Consider the following 22,776-nt stretch of genomic DNA (forward strand, 5'->3'; position numbering starts at 1 on the left):
ATTCATGGACAGTGACTGTGTCAAAAACAGCTGATAGAACGATGGTGCTGGTGCCACGGCGTAGTGGGTAAAGCTGCTGCCTGCTGTGCCAACAGCCCATAGGAGTACCGCTTCCAGTCCCAGCTGCTCTGCTTCTGATCCAGTTCCCAGCCAATGTGGCTCGGAAAGCAGTGGAAGATGGTCCAATGCATGGGCCCCTGTACCTATGTAGGAGATCAGGAAGATACTCCTGGCTTTGGACAAGCCCAGCTCCAGCCACTGTGGCCATTTAGGGGGTGAACCAATGGATGAAGAATATCTTTCTCTCTCTCTCTGTAACTCGGTCGTCCATATAAATAATTAACTTTTCCAATTAAAAAATGTCTCATGAACGATTACTTTTGCAGAACAGTGTGTTTTCACCACTCACACTTGCAAAGCGAAACTGTTTTTCCTACTCCGAATACGGCAACATACACAGTGAGAGGTACCAACGTGAAAAAAAGAGCAGCTGGTCCTTAAACGTCCCAGCAGGCGTTAAGTCTGTGAGAGCCGACTGTCCCATCTGCTTCTCCCATAGCTCGTCTTTCTGGAGAACATGTGGCCTCAGGCGAGAGCAGGCCAGGGAGGAGTGAGACCCAGCAGCGGAGAGGGCTCCACAATGACACCGACCTGAACCAAATATCCTCGCTGTGTGGGTCTGGGGCCGATTCTGTGGGGGGATATGTGGGCCCACCCCAGTGGAACTGTAATTTCCTTTAGTTTGCTTAAGAGCTGAGGGTAGTGAGGGACTGGGCTAGGCATGACCATGGAACCCTCCAACACTCGGGTGCTGGGGTTGAGAACAGGCCAGGCTAGTCCAGCCTGCAGTACCCGTAGATGCACCCAACAACAGGGTGTGGGTTGCCTGGGCTGCAACATCCACCAGCTCATACAAAGGCCAGGACAGAGTGGACAGACTACGCCAAATGGGGGTCTAGCACTCACTGGCACATGTGAGTTCTGGGTCCTGGGGTGAGCCTGGTGGGGGAACTTGGGAAATTCCCCTGGTAGGCCGTAGCTCCTGCTGGTGAGCACGTAATTCAGGCTTAGGTGTTGGTCAGATCTGGTAAGGTGGCTCTATCCATCAGCAATGTGTGGGTTGATTCTGGAGAGGGTAGACCGGGCTGGCCAGGGCAATCCTAGCTCATTACCATATACCAGGCTGGAATGCAGGTCATGCCCAGCTAGTTTATCACACCTACTCGTTTGCATGAGCCAGGGAGGGGAACAAACTGGGCAGGGCTAGGTTGCAGCACCTGCAAGGGAGAGTTGGAACAGGGGGTGTGCTGGGACAGGTCAGGCTGCAGCAACCAATGACAAAGGCCAAGATGGGGGATGGGTTATGCCAAGTTGGATCAGAGCAACCACTGGCATGCGCAAAATCTGTGACTGGGAGCAGGCCTGGTTGGAGAAGTAAGGGGGTGCCCTGGCTGGGTGGGTGCTCTGTCAGAATAGGGGTGGCAATCTGGCCTGGACATGACTGCAGTATCCCTTGGCATGGCTGTGGACTGGGTCTGGGGTATGCCAGGCTGAACTTGACTCCAGTACCTACTGGTGCTTCTGAGAGTCAGGCAGCAGTAGGACTGGCTGTGCTAGGTCTTGGCTCCCAATACACAAGAGCTGTGTTGGGGCATGGATCAGGTGTGGCTGGGCTGTAACACCCAATAGTAACAAGCAGAATAGAAATGGGCTGGTCGGGCAAGGCCATTGTTCCTGCCAGGACAGGAGGTGGACTAAGTCAGGCTGGGCGAAGAACGCGACAGTATGCGAGAGATCTGCCATGGGGAGCAGACCTGGTAGAGGAGTTGGGGAACTCCTTTGTCAAGATGCAGTCCTTACAGGTGAGCTCAAGAACTAAGGCTGGGAGCTGCCCAGACCAGGACAGGCCATACATGTGGCTCAGGTCTAGGGTTGGACCACTCTGAGAGCCAGGAAGCGGTGCAGAATGGGCCAGGTCGGGCCGCAACACCAATCAGTTCACATTAGGGCTGAGCATAATCAATTATACACACATACACACACACACACACACACCCCTTGCCCCACCACCCAAAAAGATCAGTTCAGCACTGTGCTGTACGGGGGTCCTCAGAGAGCTCTGGCACTGAAACACATGCAGCTGGAAGGCTCCTGCGGCCTTGCAGTTGAGGAGCCGCTGGTGACCCCAGGGCCATGGCCACGGAGCTCCACGTGGGGTGACTGATGCGTCCTGAGAGCCTAGCCCAGTGCCTGAGTAACAGGGCCCCATGGCGCCAGGGCAGAGGCCACGGGACAAGCCCTGGAAGCCTCTAAGAGCTGATGGGTGAAAAGATACACTTCATTTTTACGGTCCACAAAAGCGAACCTTCTTCAAAACCTAACCCACACTGCGTGACAGTGTGATTCCATGTCCCAATACTGGGCTCTGACTTCTGTTTACTGCATTTAACATCCAGGAGCCACTAACAGACTCCCACGGGCCACCTCTCAGAACTGAGCAGTGCTCAGACGGCTCAGACCGAATGACTGGGGTGTGCCGATGAGCCCAAAGCCCACCTGCTGCCCCCGCAGCGCATCTCCTGCAGGCGGTCATGCAGGAGACACAGCCTGCGACGCAGCACAGAGCACACCAGTCACGGTCACTCGTCATCCACTACCGTGCCAGCCGCCCTGGTCTGTCCGCTGAGAAGGAAGCCAAGCTCTCCTGGTGCCAGCAGCGAGGCTGCGTGAGAACATACCTGTCGATGACGTAGAAGTTGTCCCCGTCATCACCTTGGTCGATGACGTGCTCCCCCTCCTTGACCTGTTTTTCGAACATGGCATCCAACACCTGCGACATCTGCTCCTGTTTACAGAACGATGAGACTGCATGAGCATGCGCAGGCGAGACGCACCTGCGCCAGCGGCCACGGTTACCTGTGTGTGCGTGTGGGCGGCCCTGGGCCAACACAAATCCCGCCCCTGCTGGCAGGAGCGGGCAGGCCACGCACAGGGTAGCCCTCCTTCCCACGCACAAACCGGATGAAGCGCTCACATTCAGGATCCCAGTGAGGGCAATTACAGCCTGTCTCGCTGGGGTTTCAGACTCTGCAACCGTCACCACTTTACAGTGAAAAACGAACTCCCAGGCCGCCAAATGCACAGAGCAACAGAGCTTTTATTTCCCCAAAGATTTATTTCATTTATTTGAAAGATAGAACTATACTGAGAGACAAAGAGAGAGATTGAGAAACAGAGATGGTCCATCCACTGGTTTACTCTCCAAATGGCCACAAAGCTAGGACTGGCCCAGGCTAGAACCAGGAACCAGGAACTCCATCTTCCTCTCCATGTGGCTGGCAAGAAGCCAAGCACTTGGGCCGTGATGCACTGCCTCCCAGATGCACTGAAAAGAAGCTGGATTGGAAACGGAGCATCCAGGATTCCATCTGGCAGCCCCAGGGTTTGCTGTTGCCCTCGGCAGCAGCTCAACACACTGAGAGGTTTTGCCGCAGCACCGGCCCTGCAAAACAGAATCTTAGTGCCCAGCTTAGGAAAGAACTAATTAATAATGCTAACGTTATTTCTTTTTAAAACGTCCCCTCTGATGGTCATCATTTACTTAGGACCTAAACTACTCGGTGAATTAAGATCCTTCCTTTTGGTCTCATATCATCACCAAAACGGAGCGAAAGCAGAAGACAACAAAGCCACAGCCAGAAAACATACAAAAGGCCACTCTCCTGCCCTGCTCCCCGTCCTCCCAGGCAAGGGGGTCAGGAACATCACCGCATCGCTGGCTGCTTCAGTTGAATGCAATGTGTACCGACAGGCGGGAGGGTGGACTCCAGCCAATGAGAATAAACTAGGGAGAAATGCAGTCCTCCCTCTAGGCGGGCTGGGTGAGGGGTACAGGGACTATATGGGGTGCCCACATTCCAGGGTGCCTATGTTCAAATCCACATTCACATCCCACTGAGTTTCCTGCTCACGTGCACCCTGGGAAGCAGTGGGGGCTGGTTCGAGGCCTTGGGACCCTGCCACCGACCCCGGAGACCTGGAGGGAGCGTGGCAGGCTCCAGGCCTGTGGGAACTGAATTTGGAAGACTGAGTCAGTGGACAGGAAGATCTGTCTCTCTGCTTTTCAAAAATGAATGAACCAATGCAATTTTTTTTAAAAAGGAAATCTCTCAGAATGAATAAAGGAACAACCTGGAGTGCTCTGAGGGATGGAAGAGAAACAGAAAAAAATAAATCAGAAGGCTCAAAGGGTCTTTGGTTTGAGCCCAGAACCTAAATCTAATATTTTCATAGGCAAATTTTAGACTGGACAGATATATTTCTTGGGGAGCAAAGATCACAAGAGGAGAGCGTGGGTCCCCTGGAGGGTCCCACCCGCTGAGTCCCCAGTGCCACAGGTGATGGGAGGGGGCGGGCCAGGGCACAGGTTAAATGTGAGGAAGACAGCCAGGGGTCTGCAGGGAGCCTGGCTCCCACCTGGTCCTGCCCCAGTGGGCCTGGCACACAAGGCCGGAAGCCAGAGGGCTGAGGCAAAGTCCTCAGTTGGCACCCCCATCCAAATCTCTCCTCCCTGCGTGCAGAAAGCTGGGTGGCCAAGGCCAACTACCGCCCTCCCTAGGAGACAGATAAGAGACGGTGGACACAGACAGGAGCCCAGTCACAGTGAACCTGGGTACACCACAACAAAGACTCGTTTTTGTCGGGAATTTGGGGGTTCCCTGGAATAAAAGTGGGGACCTAGTGGGCGTGCTGGCTGACCGGTCTGCCCAACTCACCCAAAGCCCCAAGGCTGTTTCACGCTGCCTCTCTGGGAGCCAACAGGACAGAGAAAAGCAGTAAAACAGCACCTAGCGCAACACACGACTCAGGAGGGGTAGGTGGTGTCTAGAAAGTTCCACTTGCAGGGTGGTGTTGTGGCACAGCGGGTTGAATCGCCACTTGCTATGCCAGGATCCCATAGGGGTACCAGTTTGAATCCCAGCTGCTCCACTTCCCAATCCTCTCCCCGCTAAAGCGCTGGGAAAGCAGCAGAGGATGGCCCCGGCACCCATGTGGGAGACCCGGATGGAGTTCCAGGCTCCCAGCCTCAGTGGTACCAGAGGATAGAAGAACTACCTCTCTCCTTCTCTCTAACTCTGCCTTTCCCATAAATCATAAACAAGCCTTTAAAGAAAATTCTGCTTTCTACTTAAGATGACACGAGAAAAAGTCTACTTTGTATTCAAGAAGGCAGTACAACTGTGAAACAAAAAAGGACAGTAGGAAGTTTGGAGAAGCAGCAAACCAGAGAACAAAGCAGGTAGCTCACTGTCTCAGCTACCCCGTGACGCTGGCAGCCATCCCTCGTGCTGGGTAACTGGGTAACCCTCCCCGCTCCAGGCATGAAAGTCTCATGTCATAAATCTGGCTGCCTCATGCTGCGCAGACACGAAAGGGCAGGCAGGGCGCACGCGCCCGTGCGCAGGACTGGGCGGATCCTCCTTTTGCCAGGAGCCCGATCCCGTGAGAACCAACCCGGCCCTCAGCACAGTGCCCATCCACTCCTGAGAGCAGACGCTTCGCGACCTGGTCCCCACCTCCAGGTGCCACCTCTCTACAGGGGAAACTGAGGGTTGCTATTCCTGACTCTCTCAGACCACAGCGGAAGCTTAATAAAAAGCATGATTTCCAGGTTTGCCCCTTGAGACAGACCCTGTGAGAGCAATTGGGGGACCAGAAGACACAGCAAGGTTGAGCAGGCAGTACGCAGCTCCCAAATATTCCTCCTGCTAAACACACACAGCCTCCTGCACTACCAACATCCACCACCGGAGGGAGACATTTGCTACAACAGGTGAACAGGGACATGCTTTTCCTAAGGGGTTGACAAACGTATTGAGAAGAGACATTGAAAGAAAACCCTCAAAGCTGATTAAAAAAAAAGATGAAGGAAGCTCCAGAGGAAATAAAAGGGAGGAACTAAGAGAAATGCAGGATGAACTTTCCAAATATTGAGGACATAAATTTTCTATCTGAAAGGGCATATTCTGTGGACCAATGCTCCACTAATATATTTCTTTTTTATTTATTTATTTTTCACTTTATCTGAAAGGCAGAGAGAGAGAGAGAGCATGCATGCTTTTGTATCAGCTGGGCTACTCCACAAGATGCCTGCCGAGGCTGGGACTGGGCCAGGCAGAAGCTGGGAACTCAATCCAGGTTTCCTGCAGGAGCCCTGGTACTTCCACCGCCCTCTGCTGCTGGTGCCCTTCAGGGCTCACATGAGCAGGAGGTTGGCCTGGAAGTGGGACAGCTGGGACGTGACCCAGGCACCCCAATCCGAGATGAAGGTGTCCCAAGCAGTCTTAACCACGATACCACACGCCTGCTTCTTGCTTTTTTTTTTGGTTGTATTTTCAGAACATCAAACATAAAAGACCTACAAGGCTTCCAGAGAAGAGATGGCTCTTAAAAAAATTATAAAAATGCACACCTTCTCTCAAAATGAATAGAAATGAGGACCAGAATTAAAATGTGGGGCCGCGACTATGGCACAGTGCCTTAAGCCGCCACCTGTACCACAGGCATCCCATAGGAGTGCCATTTGGCTTCCCAGCTGCTCCCCTCCCAAACAGCTCCCTGCTAACGCACCTAGGGGGGCAGTGGAACAGCGCCAAAGTGCTCAGGCCCTGCGCCCATGTAGGAGATCCAGAAGAAGCTCCTGGCTCCTGGCTTTTGCCTGACACAGCCCTAGCCACTGCAGCCAGCTGGGGAGTAAACCAGAAAATGGAAGATCGATCTCTCTTTCTCTCTGCAACCCTGCATTGCAAACAAAATAAATCCTCAAAAAAAATTGAGATGATACCACTTTTCAGATTCAAAAAGACCAAAATGTGAGACTAACACACTGGGAAAGCGACTCCCGATGAGCGGAACAGTGTGCCACGTGCGACAGCAGCACCTGGTGATATTTCACAAAATCCCCACCACGCCTACCCCGTGCCTCACTGCTCCTGTTCTGGGAGGCCCCAGAGCCCTGTGAAAAGCCATGTGTGTCTGCAGTTTCCACTGCTCGGTCCTAATAGCAAGATGCGGTGGACCTGCCAGGATTTATCAACAGGGCACCGGGCAGCTAAGAGGCTACGGCATACGGGCACGCAGAAATGCCTGCATCAGGCTCAACCCAGCAATCCAGGGAGCAGCAGACCAGCGCATGGCCCTGCCAGCCAGCTGCTGCCATGCCAGTGACGTTGGTGGCTTCAGACATACTGGCACTGCACTTGCTCAAGGTGCGGCAGGGAAGACCCCAGAGCGAGAGCCAACAGCACTATCCCTGGAAGGGCACTGCGCACGCGCAGGCTTCCCTTGACCACAATGCTGGGCAAAGGGCTCAGCTCAGCCACCTTACTCTGCTGTGTCTGGCGGAACTCCTTGGGATTTTGTGCGAGGTGGATGTTTCCACAACCAGGTCTGTGACCAGCGGAACTCCCATCCTGGAAGTGTGCTTTCGTGAAACACCCACAGGAATGGGAACGTGAACACGCTCACCTGGGTTACCAACGCTAGGCTTCACGGTCACGGTCAGGAGAGGAAGCTACACAAGCACGCCGTGCACCTGCTGTGCCCACATGTACAGCCTCTCCCAGCTCAGCATCCCCTCCTCAGCGCGGCACTTCATCCATGATGGGACAACCACAGAATCCCTTCACACAGCCGCATCCTCCCCGACCCCAAGCAGCTGGGTGACCCCTGAGAAGCCCCCAGACCACTGCCCTTCCCAGAATGCCAGAGGCAGGCCTGGGCAGACTGGTTTCCTTGTTTCAAACGCAGCTGTGCCTTTTCATGGCTTCATAGCACTTTTTTTTTTTTAATTACTGGATGATACTTTGTGGTATGGATGAGCCACAGCGGGTTTACCCTTTCACCTACTGCAGGACGCCCCGGCTCCCTTCCAGATCTGGGCGATGATACGCAACGTCACGACACATACCCCTGGGTGGGACCCTGGGCCGGGTTCTCTGTGGGGTGGGGGTAGGAATCCCAAAGGGGCACAGGCGCTGGCACACACGCATGGTAACAGCACAGCTAATTTTGTTCAGACACTGCCAAAAGGTATTTCAAAGGGGCTGCACCTTTGTGCCTCGCCTCAGCCATGAACCAGGGTCCTGGTGTTGGACAAGTTAGTGCCCTGGCCAGCCCTGCCAGCCTTCTGGGTCTTGCCTGTTGTGACAGGTCCTGGAGGGTGATGCTTCGCTGCTCTTCCTGATGTGTGATGTGGAACATCTTTCCACCAGCCTCTCTCTGTGTTAGGATCATTTTAAAAGCAGGTTGTTTCTTTGCTGACTGTTGATTTCAGGAGTTTTTATATAGTTCAGTTCACAATCCTTTATCAGGTAAGTACTGGGCTCATGTTTTCTCCTGGTCTGTGGCTTGCCATCTCGTTCTGTTTAGTTCACTTTAATAAAGCCTAGTGAATGGGTTCTTGCATGCACTGTGCCCTTCGGGTCCTGGTAGAGGGTGGTCACAGATCCCATGTTATCTGCATTTTCTATCCTCAGGAAGCTTTCTAGTTCAGCCTCTGATCCTTGTGTCTCCAACTGAGTTTGAGTTCATCTGTGGAGGAATGGAAGGTCTGTGTGTCCAGATTCCATTTTAACAATTAGTTATTTAAATTCTGAAAAGCTGAGGGGCAGGGACAGTGAGCGACCCTTTATCTGTTCATTCACTCCCTGAATGTTTGCAATGATTAAGGCTTGGTTGGCCAGCCCGACAGCAGGGGCCTGGAACTCACTCTTGGTCCCTGCACGCAGGTGGCAGGGACCCAGCTCCCTGAGCCATCTTCCGCTGCCTCCCAGGGAGAGCCGGGATTGGAAGCAAAGCTGGAACTTGAAGCCTGTTGGAATTCATAGGGAATGTGAGTTTCCCAAGTAACAATGTAATCACTGCACACCAACCGTGTGTCATCAGCGCCCTCTAGCGGCTCCTAGGTTCACTGCTTTGCATGGGGCGGTCCAGAAGTTTCAGCATCACTTGTGCAAAGAACTCGGCCTCGCTGTACTGTCCCCCTCCCCAAGCTCAGCCGGCTGTATTTGTGAGCGGTTCCACCAAGCCAGCCTGTGCACTTCAGCTGTTATCACACATTCTTCATTATTGTAGCCTTATACTAAGACTTCTAACTTTTTTTTAAAATAAGATTTACGCATTTCTATTTGAAAGGCATATTTATAGCGAGAGAAGGTGAGATAAAGTCTTCCATCTGCTGGTTCACTCTCCGAATGGCCACAGCAGCCAGAGCTGAGCTGATCTGAAGCTGCGAGCCAGGAGCTTCTTTCGGGTGTCTCCCCTGCGGGTGGCAGGGTTCCAAGGACTTGGGTCATTCTTCTCTGCTTTCCCAGGCAAGGAACTGGATCAGAACTGGAGTAGCCAGAGCATGAATCGGCACCCGTATGGGATGCCAGCACCGCAGGGTGGAGGATTAGCCTGCTTTGCCATCTTGCTGGCTCCTATATACCAAGTCTTGAAGTCAATTAGGGTCAGACTTGGAACTTTATTCGTTTCCTTCCATACCCTGGTGTCTATTCTGGGACTTTCACATCTATGCTGAAGAACCAGATTGCTGAAATCCATGAAACAACCTGCCAGAATTTTGACAGGACTGCACTGAGTCTGCAGAGCAAGTTGGGGAAGGCTTGACAGTAATGAATCTAGACGCTGCACGGACACAGGCACCGTCCCCCCTTCACTGAGTTTTCTTTGATTTCTTCAATCAGAGTTTGTAGCTTTTCTCTTACATACATCTTTGCTCAACTTACAACTAGGAATTTTATTTTGCTAGCACACATGATGTTGTATTTTTAATGTTGAATTCCACTTGTTCACGGGAAAGGAACTGATTTTTCCATAGGTATTCTGCAACCTTGCAACAATCATTTAATAGTCAGTTGTTTTAGACTTTCTACTTAGATAATCTGTCATCTGTGAACAAAGACAGTTCTATTTCTTCCTTTTCCATCAGTGTGCCTTCATTTCCTTTTCCTAACTACACTAGCCAGCACTTCCAGCATCATGTTGAAAGCAGTGGTAAGGGGGGGACTACAATGCTTTTTAACTGGGGTGAGATCTGAATAAAAACAACCATTTACAATTTTTGTTTAGAGGACATCCCCTATCTGCTGGTCCAATCCTCACGTGCCTACACCAGGCCGAAGATGGGAGCCAGTTCCAGAACCCCAGTGTTCCACGTGGGTATCGGGGGTCCCGCCTTGCAGCACGTTACCAGGAAGCTGGGATCCGAGTGGAGATGGGACCAAACCCAGGCACTGTGATAAGGAACGAGGCAGCTTGGGTAACATCTTGACTACTAGGCCAAATGCCCAAATCCTAAATTAACCACTTTAATATGAACAGTTCCGGGGCCAGAAGTGGTGCAACTATAATCCATATTTAGTTCCAAAATACTTTTCATCACCCAAAAGCAAATGCTGTTTCCACTAAGAAGCAACCTGTCATTCTCCCAGGCCCTAATCCCCTGGAAAACAACAGCTTCCCACATAAACAGACGGCTCACACATTCACAAAATCATTAAGCATGTGACCTTACGTATCTGGCTTATTTTATTCACCATAACATTTCTGAAGTTCACTCCTACGGTAACATGTAACATAGTTCATCTTTTCAGGCCGAATACACCCATGGCTTCACTCCCTAAATGCTGTGACCAGCTGAGACTGAAACGGGCTCATGAATTGATGCCTCCTATGTGGGAGACAGGGGTCCAGGAATCGCAGCTGTCACCACTGGTTTCCAGGGGCTGAAGCTGAAGGCGAGAGCCAGCGCTGGGCATGGAACCCAGGCACTCTGAGAGGGACCCATGCACCTTACCTGGCATTGTGCATTTTAAGTACCAGGTTACACCCTTGTCCCATTTGCAAGTTGGGCTTTTATCATTTTGTCATTATTGATCTGTTTTGAATGGTGGAAGCTTAGTAGATACATTATTTGCAAGTATTTCCTTTTACTCTATAGATTGTCTTTTATGTTTTAAAAATTTTTCTTACTGCTAAATCTCAAGTTATGAAGACAATTGCCTGTGTTTGCTTCCAGGAGTTTTATAGTTTAAGCATTTGTATTCTAGGTCTTAGATCTACTTTAGTTCATCTTTTATGGGGTGTGAGGTAGAAGTCCAACTCTGTTCTCATGTATGTAGATAACCAGCTGCCCCAGCACCACCTGTTAAACCAATGCCACTGTCCCCCTACGAATGGTCTTGGCACCCTTTGCTGAAAATCGATTGGCCATAGATTTATTTTTGAACTCTGTTTCTTTCCATTGCTTTGCATCTATGCCAGTACCATACTGTTTTGATTACTACAGTTTTGCTTTTTATAGTTCTTTTTCTTTTTTTTTTAACGATCTATTCATTTTTTTATTGCAAAGTCAGATACACAGAGAGGAAGATCTTCGTCCGATTATTCATACCCCAAGTGGCTGCAGTGGCCAGAGCTGCGCTGATCTGAAGCCAGGAGCCTGGAACCTCTTCCAGGTCTCCCACGCGGGTGCAGGGTCCCAAAGCTTTGGTCCATCCTTGACTGCTTTCCCAGGCTACAAGCAGGGAGCTGGATGGGAAGCAGGACAGCTGGGATTAGATCTGGTGCCCATATGGGATTCCGGAGCGTGCAAGGCGAGGACTATAGCTGCGTTGTGCCCCTAGAGTTGTTTTTCTTAAAGACGGCTATTTGGGGGATGCTGTGATGGATCAATCAGCTAATCCTCCACTTGCAAGTGCTGAGATCCTGTATGAGAGCCATTTCATGTCCTGGCTGCTCCACTTCCCATCCTGCTCCCCACTGGTGGAGGATGGCCCATAGCCTTGGGACCATGTACCCCTGTGCGAGAACAGTTAGATGCTCCTGGCTTTGGATTGGCTGAACTCCAGCCAATATAGCCATTTGAAGAGTGAACAAGCAGGTGGAAGATCTTTCTCTTTATCTCTGCTTCTCAGTGGAAAATCTGCCTTACCAATGAAAACAAATAAATCTTTTTTTTTAAAGATAAATTTTACTTGAAAGTCTTAGTTACAGAGATTAAGGGTGAGAAAGAGAAGTCTTTCATCTGCTGATTCACTGCCAAGATGGCCCCAGAGTCAGGAGTTCTCCTGGGAAGTGGAGTAGCCAGGACTGGTACCAGGACCCACATGGGATGCCAGCATCACAGGCGGAAGATTAGCTGCTACACTGCTGTGCTGGCCCCTACAGCTTTGATGGTTTTAAAACTGAAAGGTAATTGAGAAGTGTGAAGTTCTGAACACTAATCTTCAATTTTGTTTTTGTTTGTTTAGAGCTCTCTGTTACACAAGCATTGTAACGGCGTACAACAGTGACCTCCAGCACACTGTATCATTAATGTCCTAATAGGCAAAGCACTAAATTTTGACTCATACTGGTAAAAAGTGATTTTTAAAAAGAGTAAAAATCTATACTGGCATAGACATGATCCAATAGAGAATCTATCCCTGGGCAGCTCCATACAACCTGCTGCACTATTAAGCAGAAGATGGAAAGGCCAGAGAACAGTCAAGATGTGATTTCTACCAATAACTTAAACAGAGGGGCCAGCACTGTGACACAGTGGGTTAAGCCACTGTCTGTGGTGCTGGTATCCATCTGTGCACTGGTTCAAGTCCCAGCTGCTCTACTTCCCATCCAGCTCCCTGCTACTATGACTGGGAAACCAGAGGAAGATGGCTTACGTGTTCAGAGTTCCAACCTCCTGGCCCTGGCCTGGTCTGGTCTAGCCCTCAGCCATTTCTGCTATTTTGGGGGTAAATCCGGTGGATGTTAGATCTCTCTCTATCTCTCACCTCTCTGGAACTATGTTTCTCAAGCCAACAAACATATGCAAGAAATAATAAAGTCAAATGCCACATATTGTGGTCTAAGCATTACACAGCCTGGAGGACTCCTGTAGTACATATCACAGTGCAAGAAGAACTGGCCTCCTGAGAAACAGGGCTGCGGGGAGGCAGGCGTGGAAGGGAGAGTTCCTCCTTCTTCCTCTGGCTGCCTGCACTGTCTGCCTCTCCCCTCAAAATGCATGCACTCTGATTTCAATGTTTTAATTAGTTAAAACAAAAACAAACAAACCAGCCTCTCTTTACTTGTGGAACACAATGTTGCATCTTCACGGTGAGGGAAGAAAAAGACCGGAAGGATGACGATGATGAGGAAGATGGGCTTACAGGAAGGAGTACCCGTCCCCTCCATGGCTCTGGCACCTGTCTTTGGGACTGCAGCCAATGCTGAAGACCAAACCAGTGTGGCAGGAAAACACAGCTTTCTTAATGTGGTGCTAATTGGTCCCTTGGGGGAGCCTTCAAGGCAAATGAATTCATCAACCCAGGTAACATATGGTCACCTATCAAAATCCTGAGGGGTGATGGGAAGGTTTACTAACAGTTTATTTTGCCGGCTATGTATGTGGCAACCCTTCGAGGACAGGTGGGGGAGGGGTAACAGCTCTGTGGATTGCTTCCACCTCAGTGTCAGCCGGGGACAAGGACGCAGTAAATCGCTACAGTGTTGTTGTTGTTGTTGTTGTTGGCGTGCTGGAATTAGTCACCTTCTAAAACATCAGAAAACCGCCTAATCTATACTTGGATATATGAAGAAGCAATTCCTGGTAACATACAGAAAAATGATTTCTTTTAGAATTTCTCTGTGTGACAGGTGTCAGTTCTAGTCAATCAAAGTATAATTTCTTCCCCCCCCCCTAAATTATGCACAGAGTGGAAAGAACTAAGGGAATGTTTAATACGCAGAGGCTTACCACAATGACTGACACGCTACTGCAGGAAATCCACCTGCGACTCTCCCACAGAACGGCAAGCGGGAGCCTGTGCTCAGTGAAGCGCTCTGACTCACTCGGGAAAGAACCACCGATGGTGCATGAAGCGGACAGCCCATCACACAGCGCAGGGAAACGCTTTCAATAAGCCTTAACTTAGAAATGTTTCAGAGGGAACATGGCCTAGTGAGTCAAGCAGTCAAAATTCAGGAAAAGATTACCTTCAAAGGAATTAATCATGCTACCAACTGCGCTCCACATAGGACTATGCAGCACACGCCCAGGGGGGAATTGTGGGGCTGAGACCTAGCAGTGCCCAGCCATTCCAGCGAGACGCCGACTTCGGGACGGGCAGACGTGATGAGCAGCTGTGCAGCCAGGAGCTTTCTTCTTGCTAATCAGTAATTACTACCGCCTTTTCCTGCTACATCTTCTCTCATGTCAGGAAAAGGTACCCGCCCCCGCCCTGTCCCACCATCATTCCTTCAAGTCATTCCAGCTACATACTGGGGAGTAGACCCTGGGCTCTCCTTCCAGTCCTTGCTAAATTAATCACCTGGAAGTACCAAGTTCTGGCACATCCAAGCACTCTGGGAAATCATTTCTTTCTGCCAGCCCTCTGCCTCCTGTCCCTAGACCAGGCCCGATCCCTTTCCTAAGATCAAGGCTTTCTTACTGGGCTTGTTCACAACCACTCTCATTGCTCTCCCGCACCCTCTTTAGCTTTACCCTCTGCCATGTTCGACTGTCATACTCCGTGTTTAAAATCTGGGCAGTGTGAGGCCAGTGTGGTGGGTCAACAAGCTAATCCTTCACCTGCAAGCACCAGTATCCCATATGGGCACCAGTCTGGGTGCCGGCTGTTCCACTTCTCATCCAGCTCCCTGTGTGTGGTCTGGGAAAGCACTGTAGGATGGGCCAAGTCCCTGGGGCCCGGCACCCACAGGGGAGACCTGGAAGAAACTCTTGACTTCAAATCAGCTCAGCTCAGCTCAGCTCCAGCTGTTGTGGTCATTTCGGGAGTGACCCAAGGGATGTTAAGATCTTTCTCTGTCTCTCCTGTAAATCTGGCTTGCAAATAAAAATAAATCTTATATAAAACAAAACAAAACAAAACAAAAACCTAGGCAGTGTGTGTGCCCTCTAGCCCAAGATGTGACCAATGCTATGGCATAGCACTTAAAGAAGGGCTCTTTCTGGCCCACATTGCTGCAAGACTTCTGCGTTCAACTTGAGGAGTAACTAGCTCACTTCGCTTGCTGCCATCAAGTAGTGACATTTTAGTCATTCCAAGCTGTGGCTCCGAAGCCTCGCTAACTTGCTGAATTCTTGGAGTAGACTAAGACACCCATCCTCTTTCCACAGTGCTCTGACCATATCACAGCTCTTATCACCGTCTACCAAAATGCTGTGTGTCTGAGGCCTCAAAAGATCTCAATCTCTTTCTGCCTCTTTTCATTTTGCCCTACATCATTCTGTCTTTAAAACAATTAAAAAAAAAACAGTAAACATGTAAACTATAAATTCCAGCAGGACAAGAACCACCTGCAAATATCTTCATGGCGTCCAACCCCTTATACAAGAGGTCTTCATAAACTTCATGGAAATGTGTATTATCAAAAAGTACAAATTTCAAGCCATTTTACATGAAGACAAATATCCTTCTTTTTCTTCTTCAATACACTGATTGATTTCAGAGATAAACAGAGAGAGAGAGAGAGAGAGAGTGCAGGTGAGGGAGGCAGTGAGAGAGTGCTTCCGCTGCTGGCTCACTCTCCGAACACTCACCACCATCAAGGCTGGCCCAGGCCACAGCTGGAGCTGCACATTCAACCCAGGCCTCTCATGTAGAAGACTGACACCCAACCCCTGGCAGCGCTAGTTTATGCTCTCATTTCATTTTCCACAAAAACTTGACGTGCCCACATAAAAAACTTGGAACACATCAGTAGTTGGTACATGATACACAAGCGATATGTGCTGACTATACATGGGGGATGGGAGCCAGTGCTACGGCACAGCAGGTGAAGCCGCTGCCTGCAGCACTGGCGTCCCAGACGGGCACAGGGTTGAGTTCTAGCTGCTTCACTTCCAATCCAGCTCCCTGCTTGTGGCCTGCGAAGACAGCAGAAGACAGGCCAAGTCCTTAGGTCACTCTACCAATGCAGGAGACCTGGAAGAAGTTCCTGGATCCTGGCTTCCAATTGGCCTACCTCTGGCCATGGCAGCCATTTGGATAGTGAACCAGTGAATGAATGAAAAATTTCTCTCTGTCTCTCTTTATAACTCTGACTTCCAAATACATAAATAAATCTTTTAAGAATACATTTGCGTTATTATAAACAACATACATTATTTTTAAAAAGCTGCTTAAAATATGAACTTCACTTAAAATATTCAATTTGCTACTTTTAGGACTAAATTTTTATTCCAGGTGGTCATCTCTAAAAAGGATCTAAGATAGGAGAATAAATCAAGCTAGTTTGACTCATATTTAATTGAAGGTCTTCTGAGAGGCAGGTCTATGGCGTTCAGTTTGGAGTCCCCTGGGATGGCCACCCACATGTCAAGTCTCGTTCCATGTTCCATCCTGATTTCTCACCAACACACACTCTGTTAGGTGGGAGTAACAGCTCAAGCAGCTGTAACAGCAGCATGTAGACAGGAAACCCAGACTGAGTTCTGAGGTCTTAGCTTCAGTCTGGCCCAGTCCCAGACTGGGGGTGCAGACAACAGAAACGGCCACCTTGTGATTGCCGAGGACGGTGCACTGACACAGCAGGGACTTCCCTGCACATTTTCACACAGACTCCAGCGCCTGGAGCATCAGCAGTCCCTGGCAGCTGGTGACCAATGCCAGACTTGAAGTCTCACTCCAGCCCCACCAAACTGGAACCTGCTCTCCCACCAGAGGCTCGGCCACACACAAGCATTGAGAGCTGGGGAAGCACCGTCTCAGTGGCCTCTGAAGTCCTCCCACCACCAAGATCCAGCTGAACAGCAGAGACGGACGCCTCTCCTTTAGAGTAGTGTCTCTATCCTTCACAGCAGTGTCTCCCACCTGAGTGCTCACCGCACCTGATCCTGCTTAGCTTCTGAGATCAGATGAGATCGGGCGTGTCTAGGTTATCCCGTGTGGACGTGGAGCTGTGCAGCTAAAACCTCGGCTAGTCCTTGTGCCTGAGAACAACTGCTCCATAGACCGGCTTCCATGCCAGCTCAGGAGGGTGTGCCAGTACAGCAATAGTGCCTGGTCACCCAGAACTGCCACAACTGAGTGAGCACGTATGCACAGAGACATATCAGATAGGGCCACTGGGAACATCTGGGTTCACACCAGCTGGGTGTAACTAAGTTCATAGGGTTTGGAGTCACTCAAACACCATATTTTATTACAAATGCATCTTGGGGCCGGCGCTGAGGCACAGTGAGCTAAAGCTACTGCCTGTGGTGCTAACATCCCCTTCAGATGCCTATTTGAGTCCCCACTGCTCCATTTCAGAACCAGCTCCCCGGCTCATGTACCTGGGGAAGACGTGGAGGATGACCTGAGCACTTGGGCCCCTGAACTCACAGGGGAGACCCTGAGGAAGCTCCTGGCCCAGACCTGGCCATTCCAGCTATTTGGGAAGTGAACCAGAGAAGGGAACATCTCTGTCTCTCCGCTCTCTGTAAAATCTGCCTTTTGAAATACAAATAAATCTTTAAGAAAACACTGACACCCAAATACATATAGATGGGTAACTCAACGTGTTCTTAAACCCCCACAAACACTGTGGAGGCAAATTGCAGAATTGGTTCTGTCTTCCCATGAGGAACCCAGCAGCCATGGTGTTTTCTTAAGTGATTACAGTGATGAACAAACAAAATCCACGACAAAGGTGGCTAAGCGTCTATGTCAGACAGTAAGACCAGATCTGAACAGCACACTTACTCAGACCAAGAGGGGGTTATTCTGGAAATACCCAACAAAAACTCTTATAAAGAACAACCCCGCCAATGGGATGTTAGAGTGAGTATGCAGAATCCCTGGGGCCACAAATGCTCACACAGAGCTCCGAATACTGGCTGCTGAGCGAGGCCATCCTGGGAGGGCTCCGAGCATCCACCTGAACCTGGCGCATTCTTGTTGCTCACACAAAGAACCCAAAATGCCAGCCTTCTTTGTCTGCCCCATTCCCTAGGGCTGTGCTTATATCAAGTGGCCCCAAGAGATGAGATGGGTCTTGTCCCAGATGAGGAGCCTAACTCACTTACTTCTAGTGCCTAGAGCAGTGCCTCCACCCCACCCCATCCAACCAGAAACTCAGCAACCCTCTCCCGTGGCCCCGCCCACTGCATATGCTTGCAGGTGCCTGGGTGGGAACCTGGGCCATCAGCCCATGTGGGAAGCAAACACCTATACCCTGCCCGGTTTTCACACTGCCACTGAACAACGCCACTGCCATGGTTACAATTTCTCTTACCGGATCCAGGTTTTTAAACAGCAGGATGTCTTTGCAAGCCTCTTGCAATCTATTCCGTTGATCGTCGGTTTTTGGATGTATGATCTAAAAGGACAAAAAAATAGGCCACTAGTCAATATCATCTATCTCATTCAGAGTGATAAACATCTCTAACCTAAATCAGTGACTGTCAGAAAGAGCTGCTAGTGTTCAACTTCTTGTTACGTTATTGTCAGGATTCACTGTCACCTTCATCAACACTGCGCAGGAGCGTTTTGCAAGCCAGCATTTCCCCCCCAGGTTATCAAGTTCGTGATGCAGACATGTGTGGCTGGGCTAGAAAGGCTCCAACCCTTCTGACGGTGGTGGGTATGGGCACAGCCAACAGTCCAGACACCACCTCCCTTCTTGTCCACTGCATTCAGTTACTCGAGGATATAGCCTTTGCTCTGAGATTCTCTCAAGTGTCCAAGAACAAGCAAACGGAACAGTGCACCTCATCAGATATCAACAACACGTCTGCACCCTTTGCAGTGTGTGGGCAACTTTCAGCAAGGAGCTGAACTCAGGTTCTGGCACTTTAGGAGTATGGAGCAGTGAGAATGAAATTCCAGGGATGCTGGTACTTTTATTAGAACTCAGGATGAGGGGACAGCACTCCCTGTTCTAGCTGCTTTCTTCCACTTGGGCTGGGAGCAGCAAGCCTTCTACTGGTTGAAACAGACTCCCCCAGGGTCTTTGGGCCTTTGGGCCCTGGGGGAGTCTGTTTCAACCAGTAGAAGGCTCTGCTGATGTGATGTACACCAAATGGCCCACTCTCCCACGAGCCTTGGTGGTTTGTAACTGCCACATGGGTTCCAGACCCAAGGGGCAAGGGAGTGCTCCCCTGTGGTCCTACGTGTCACCTGCTCCAATGTCACCTGAGGACTGAGTATAGGTGTGGAGGAGCAGGTGCCTTACCTGGCCAGCCAGCACCCATGCTTCCCCAATGGGAACAGCCCTAAGCACTCAGCAGCGGGCTTCGTACCTGCTCATGCATCAAAACTCAAAGTGAGAAATTTAAATCCGCAGTCCAGATCCCATCGGATGGCTACAACGTAATGAAAAGCACCAGCCTGAGAAGTGAGACTGCAATAGCAACACAACTCATTGCAACAGGTCCCAAGTCTTGCTACAGATCCCAATGCCTAGAAACACATGGGAAGAGCCTTCATTCCGATTTTCTCCTACAAGGGCCAGGTGTTCGTCAATCGTTGCGGACTGCCTGCCCCATGTTCAGCTCCAAGTGCAAACTCAGCCAATGAATGGATGAAAAGAGGTCCTGGGTCACTGCTGCAAAGGAAGGCAGAAACATGCAGATACCCCCTAAAGCATATGGACCCAAATGCACCAGTTTCCACTCTGAATGAGGAAAGTAGCATATAAGAAACCATACAACACAGAGAGTCACCCCACATTTCACAAAAAGCCATCTGGGACCGCAGAAACTACATGCCTGCCTGCGGTGGGTCTCTGTCCTCTTCACACACATGGCAGGGCTGCTATGTCGGCAGAGTGCACCTGCTTTACTCCTGCTATCCATTCAAACCGTCCCCTCAGTGCACCTGCCTCTGGTGAAGCCAGCACAGGGAAGGCAAAGTTCTCCTTTCCTGTCCTCCCTGATGCTCTGTGACTCTCAACAAATCAGTCCAACCGCTCTGGCCTCCTGGTTCTGCCAGTATTGCCACTGTCTGTGGTTTGCCCCCGTTTTCCCTGTTGTTCACTTGCTCTGCCCCCCATCACCCCTCAACCTTATCGGTGACTGCAAGTGAGGTTCTTCCGGTGAAGCCCCCATTTCCTCCTAGGAAATCGGTCAGAAGCCAAGGGCAGTGTTGGGCCCCCTCACCCTTCTATCGTGTAACCGTCTGATCCAAGGATGCCCTGCAGCTGGACTTGGCCTTGGTGGGACCCTGTGTTAAGATCACTATGTTTGGATCACTCAGCATTAAACCTCAAGAGTGATTCTTCAAATTATATTACATACCACTTTATTAAAACTGATTCCTAATTTCAGGATAAAGGTCTTATCCGCTGTACACAGCAATTTGTGTGGCATTTATTACATGCCAGGCACTAGTCCAAGAGTTCGACAAACAGTAAGTCCTTTAGCAACAGGCCTCATGACACAGGCACCAATTTAGAGTGAAGGGAAGTAACTTGCCGGGTAACTTCTCCTTGTTATGTGGCCCATGGCAGTAGGGCTGGGCTTTCCGGTAGGCGTGGCTGTGAAGTTTGCTCCCTAACCAGGTACCTCCCAAGTCTGTTTCTGTTGCAATTCCGGCCTAAGAGGGATTTCTACCTTGTTTAATGACTGAACACAAAGGCCAGGCAAGATCACTCAACAGGCTAATCCTCCACTTGCAAGCTCCAGCATTTTATATGGGTACTGATTCATGTCCCGGCTGTTCCACTACCTACCCAGCTCGCTGCTTGTGCCCTGGGAAAGCAGTCAAGGATGGCCCAAAGCCTTGTGATCCTGCACCCACGTGGGAGACCCACAGCAGCTCTTGACTTCAGATCAGCTCATCTTCGGCTACTGTGGTCATTTGGGGAGTGAACCAGCAGATGTAGGATTTTTCTCTCTGTAAATCTGTCTTTCTAATAAAATAAAAACCAATAAACTTTTGTTTTCTAAATGATTAAACAAAGTCAAAGGGGAGCTGTCCCCTGACACCTGAGGATCATATGAAACCCACGCTGTAGTCCATCAGGCGTGGGCCTGGAACCCAGCAGGGAGCCTTCCCTTCTGCAGCACCCATGACTGCTTTCCAGCCACAGTAGAGCTGCCTCAACTGCAGAGACCTGACCACCTCCAGAATCTAAAACCCTGACTCTCTGAAAGGAATTAACTTTGGGTTAGAAAAAGAAAAAAAACAATAACCTACAGGAAAACTGTTCTAAACCTCTGCCGCCTTCCAATGACATTAGCACGCCGATGAACAAACAGGTGCTATTGACACTTGCCTTGAAGAGCATGATGACATGCTTTGTTAAGTCAAAGAAAATCAAGACCACATATTTTTCCTATCTGTACGTTCTCCACACCCAGCTGAAGGGTGATGGCCAGCCACCTCCCACCATAGACTTCCAATAGCCCAGTCCTCCTGCTTAGCCCCCACAGCCCCTGCAGCGGCCTGGGGATGGGGGCCCTATTCCTGCTTCCTCTGACTCCCTGGAATCTCAAGCTCCATGGCTCGAGGCAGGCTGCCAGGCACTGAGGGGCGGCTTGTGGCAAAAGCGCAGCTTTGGTCCACTGTCTGGATGTGGCCCAGAGGCAACCTAATGCAGCCTTGTATGTGCGTGGATGGGGGGGCTGGCTATGGGTTTGGGGGTTTGTCATGCTTCCATCCCCAAACTGCTGCCCTCTCCCTGAGTTTTGAAACCCATCACTGGCTCACTTGCTGGCTGCCCTGTGCCTTCTGCTAGACACCAAGTCCCAGGCAAGCAGGAGCTCAAACATGCTCACTGTGGCAAAGTGGACACCGGGCCAGACATACAGAGTGTGCTTCGAGACAGAGCAAACCCTAACCCCGGGTGGGCAGTGTGGGAGCAACAGAATGCAGGGCTGCTCCACTCTCCTTCCCCAGCTTCTGCAGGAGGGGCGCACTCAACCACTAAGCATCCATCAGGCACAGGCTGCCCAGATGAACTCTGCCTGCTGCTTGTCCAAAGACCGTCCTGACTGCTGACCTCAGAGGAGTCACATCGATTTAATGCTAGAGATGTAAAGACCTGGCGACACACAGAAGCCCTGAAATAACATGAAAGGTCCAAACGAAGTGTTGCTTTATCAAAATGTTGGGTGCAATCTGCAGTATCCATGCATGGTGAGCTAATTTTAAAATCTGTAATCAACCCTCCCAGGGGTGATGGACACGAGAATGAGCATCTGGGCTCCTGACTTTGGCCTGGGTCAGCCTTGGCTGCTGTGACCAAGTGGAGAGTGAGCCAGTAGATGGAAGCCTGCTCATCCTCTCTGCCTCTCTCTCTTTGTAACTCTTTCAAAAAACTAAAGGAAATCTTTAAAAAAAAAATCAGTCTAACAAACCGAAACATGTTACTGATCTGATGGGTCAAGTTGTGGCTCAAATCCTTCGCAGTGCCTTGTGGGTTTTCCAAACCTGAACACGAAATGTTCATCCGTGTTGAAGCCACCAAAGCCAACGTGACAATGTTTGCATCTTGCCACACACATCAAGCCACCACAAGCAAGGTCAAATTTCCCAGGCTTACCCAGAGGGACAATGACATATTGCAGACTAGGAAGAATCCCTTGACCGGAAGTCAGCGCCATTTCCAAGCTGGGGTTTGTGGACTTCCTCAGGACTACTAAAGTCTTGCTCCTGAAAAACTGGGAGCTTGTGGCACCGGCGAGCTCCCAGGGGATGGGGCAAGCGGCCCGCTGGGACCCCCATGGTCCCAGGAGGCTGGTCTTTCCTGCCCCAGGTTTCACAGGTGTCAGTTCACAGC

At 50.4% G+C, this 22,776-nt stretch overlaps 1 protein-coding gene across 1 annotated transcript in view; it reads right to left on the reverse strand.

The window, feature by feature from the left end:
* Window positions 1-22,776, reverse strand: part of PRKAR2B (protein kinase cAMP-dependent type II regulatory subunit beta) — a 96,614-nt gene that overhangs the window by 15,591 nt on the left and 58,247 nt on the right. The window contains exons 4-5 of the mRNA XM_058654914.1: window positions 18,289-18,372; window positions 2,739-2,845 (exon numbers count right to left, since the gene is read on the reverse strand). Of these exons, the coding sequence (XP_058510897.1) occupies window positions 2,739-2,845; window positions 18,289-18,372 (191 nt within the window). The remainder of the gene's footprint in view (window positions 1-2,738; window positions 2,846-18,288; window positions 18,373-22,776) is intronic.

The sequence above is a fragment of the Ochotona princeps genome, chromosome 25 (genome assembly GCF_030435755.1).
Source record: "Ochotona princeps isolate mOchPri1 chromosome 25, mOchPri1.hap1, whole genome shotgun sequence".
Taxonomy (NCBI): Eukaryota; Metazoa; Chordata; class Mammalia; order Lagomorpha; family Ochotonidae; genus Ochotona; species Ochotona princeps.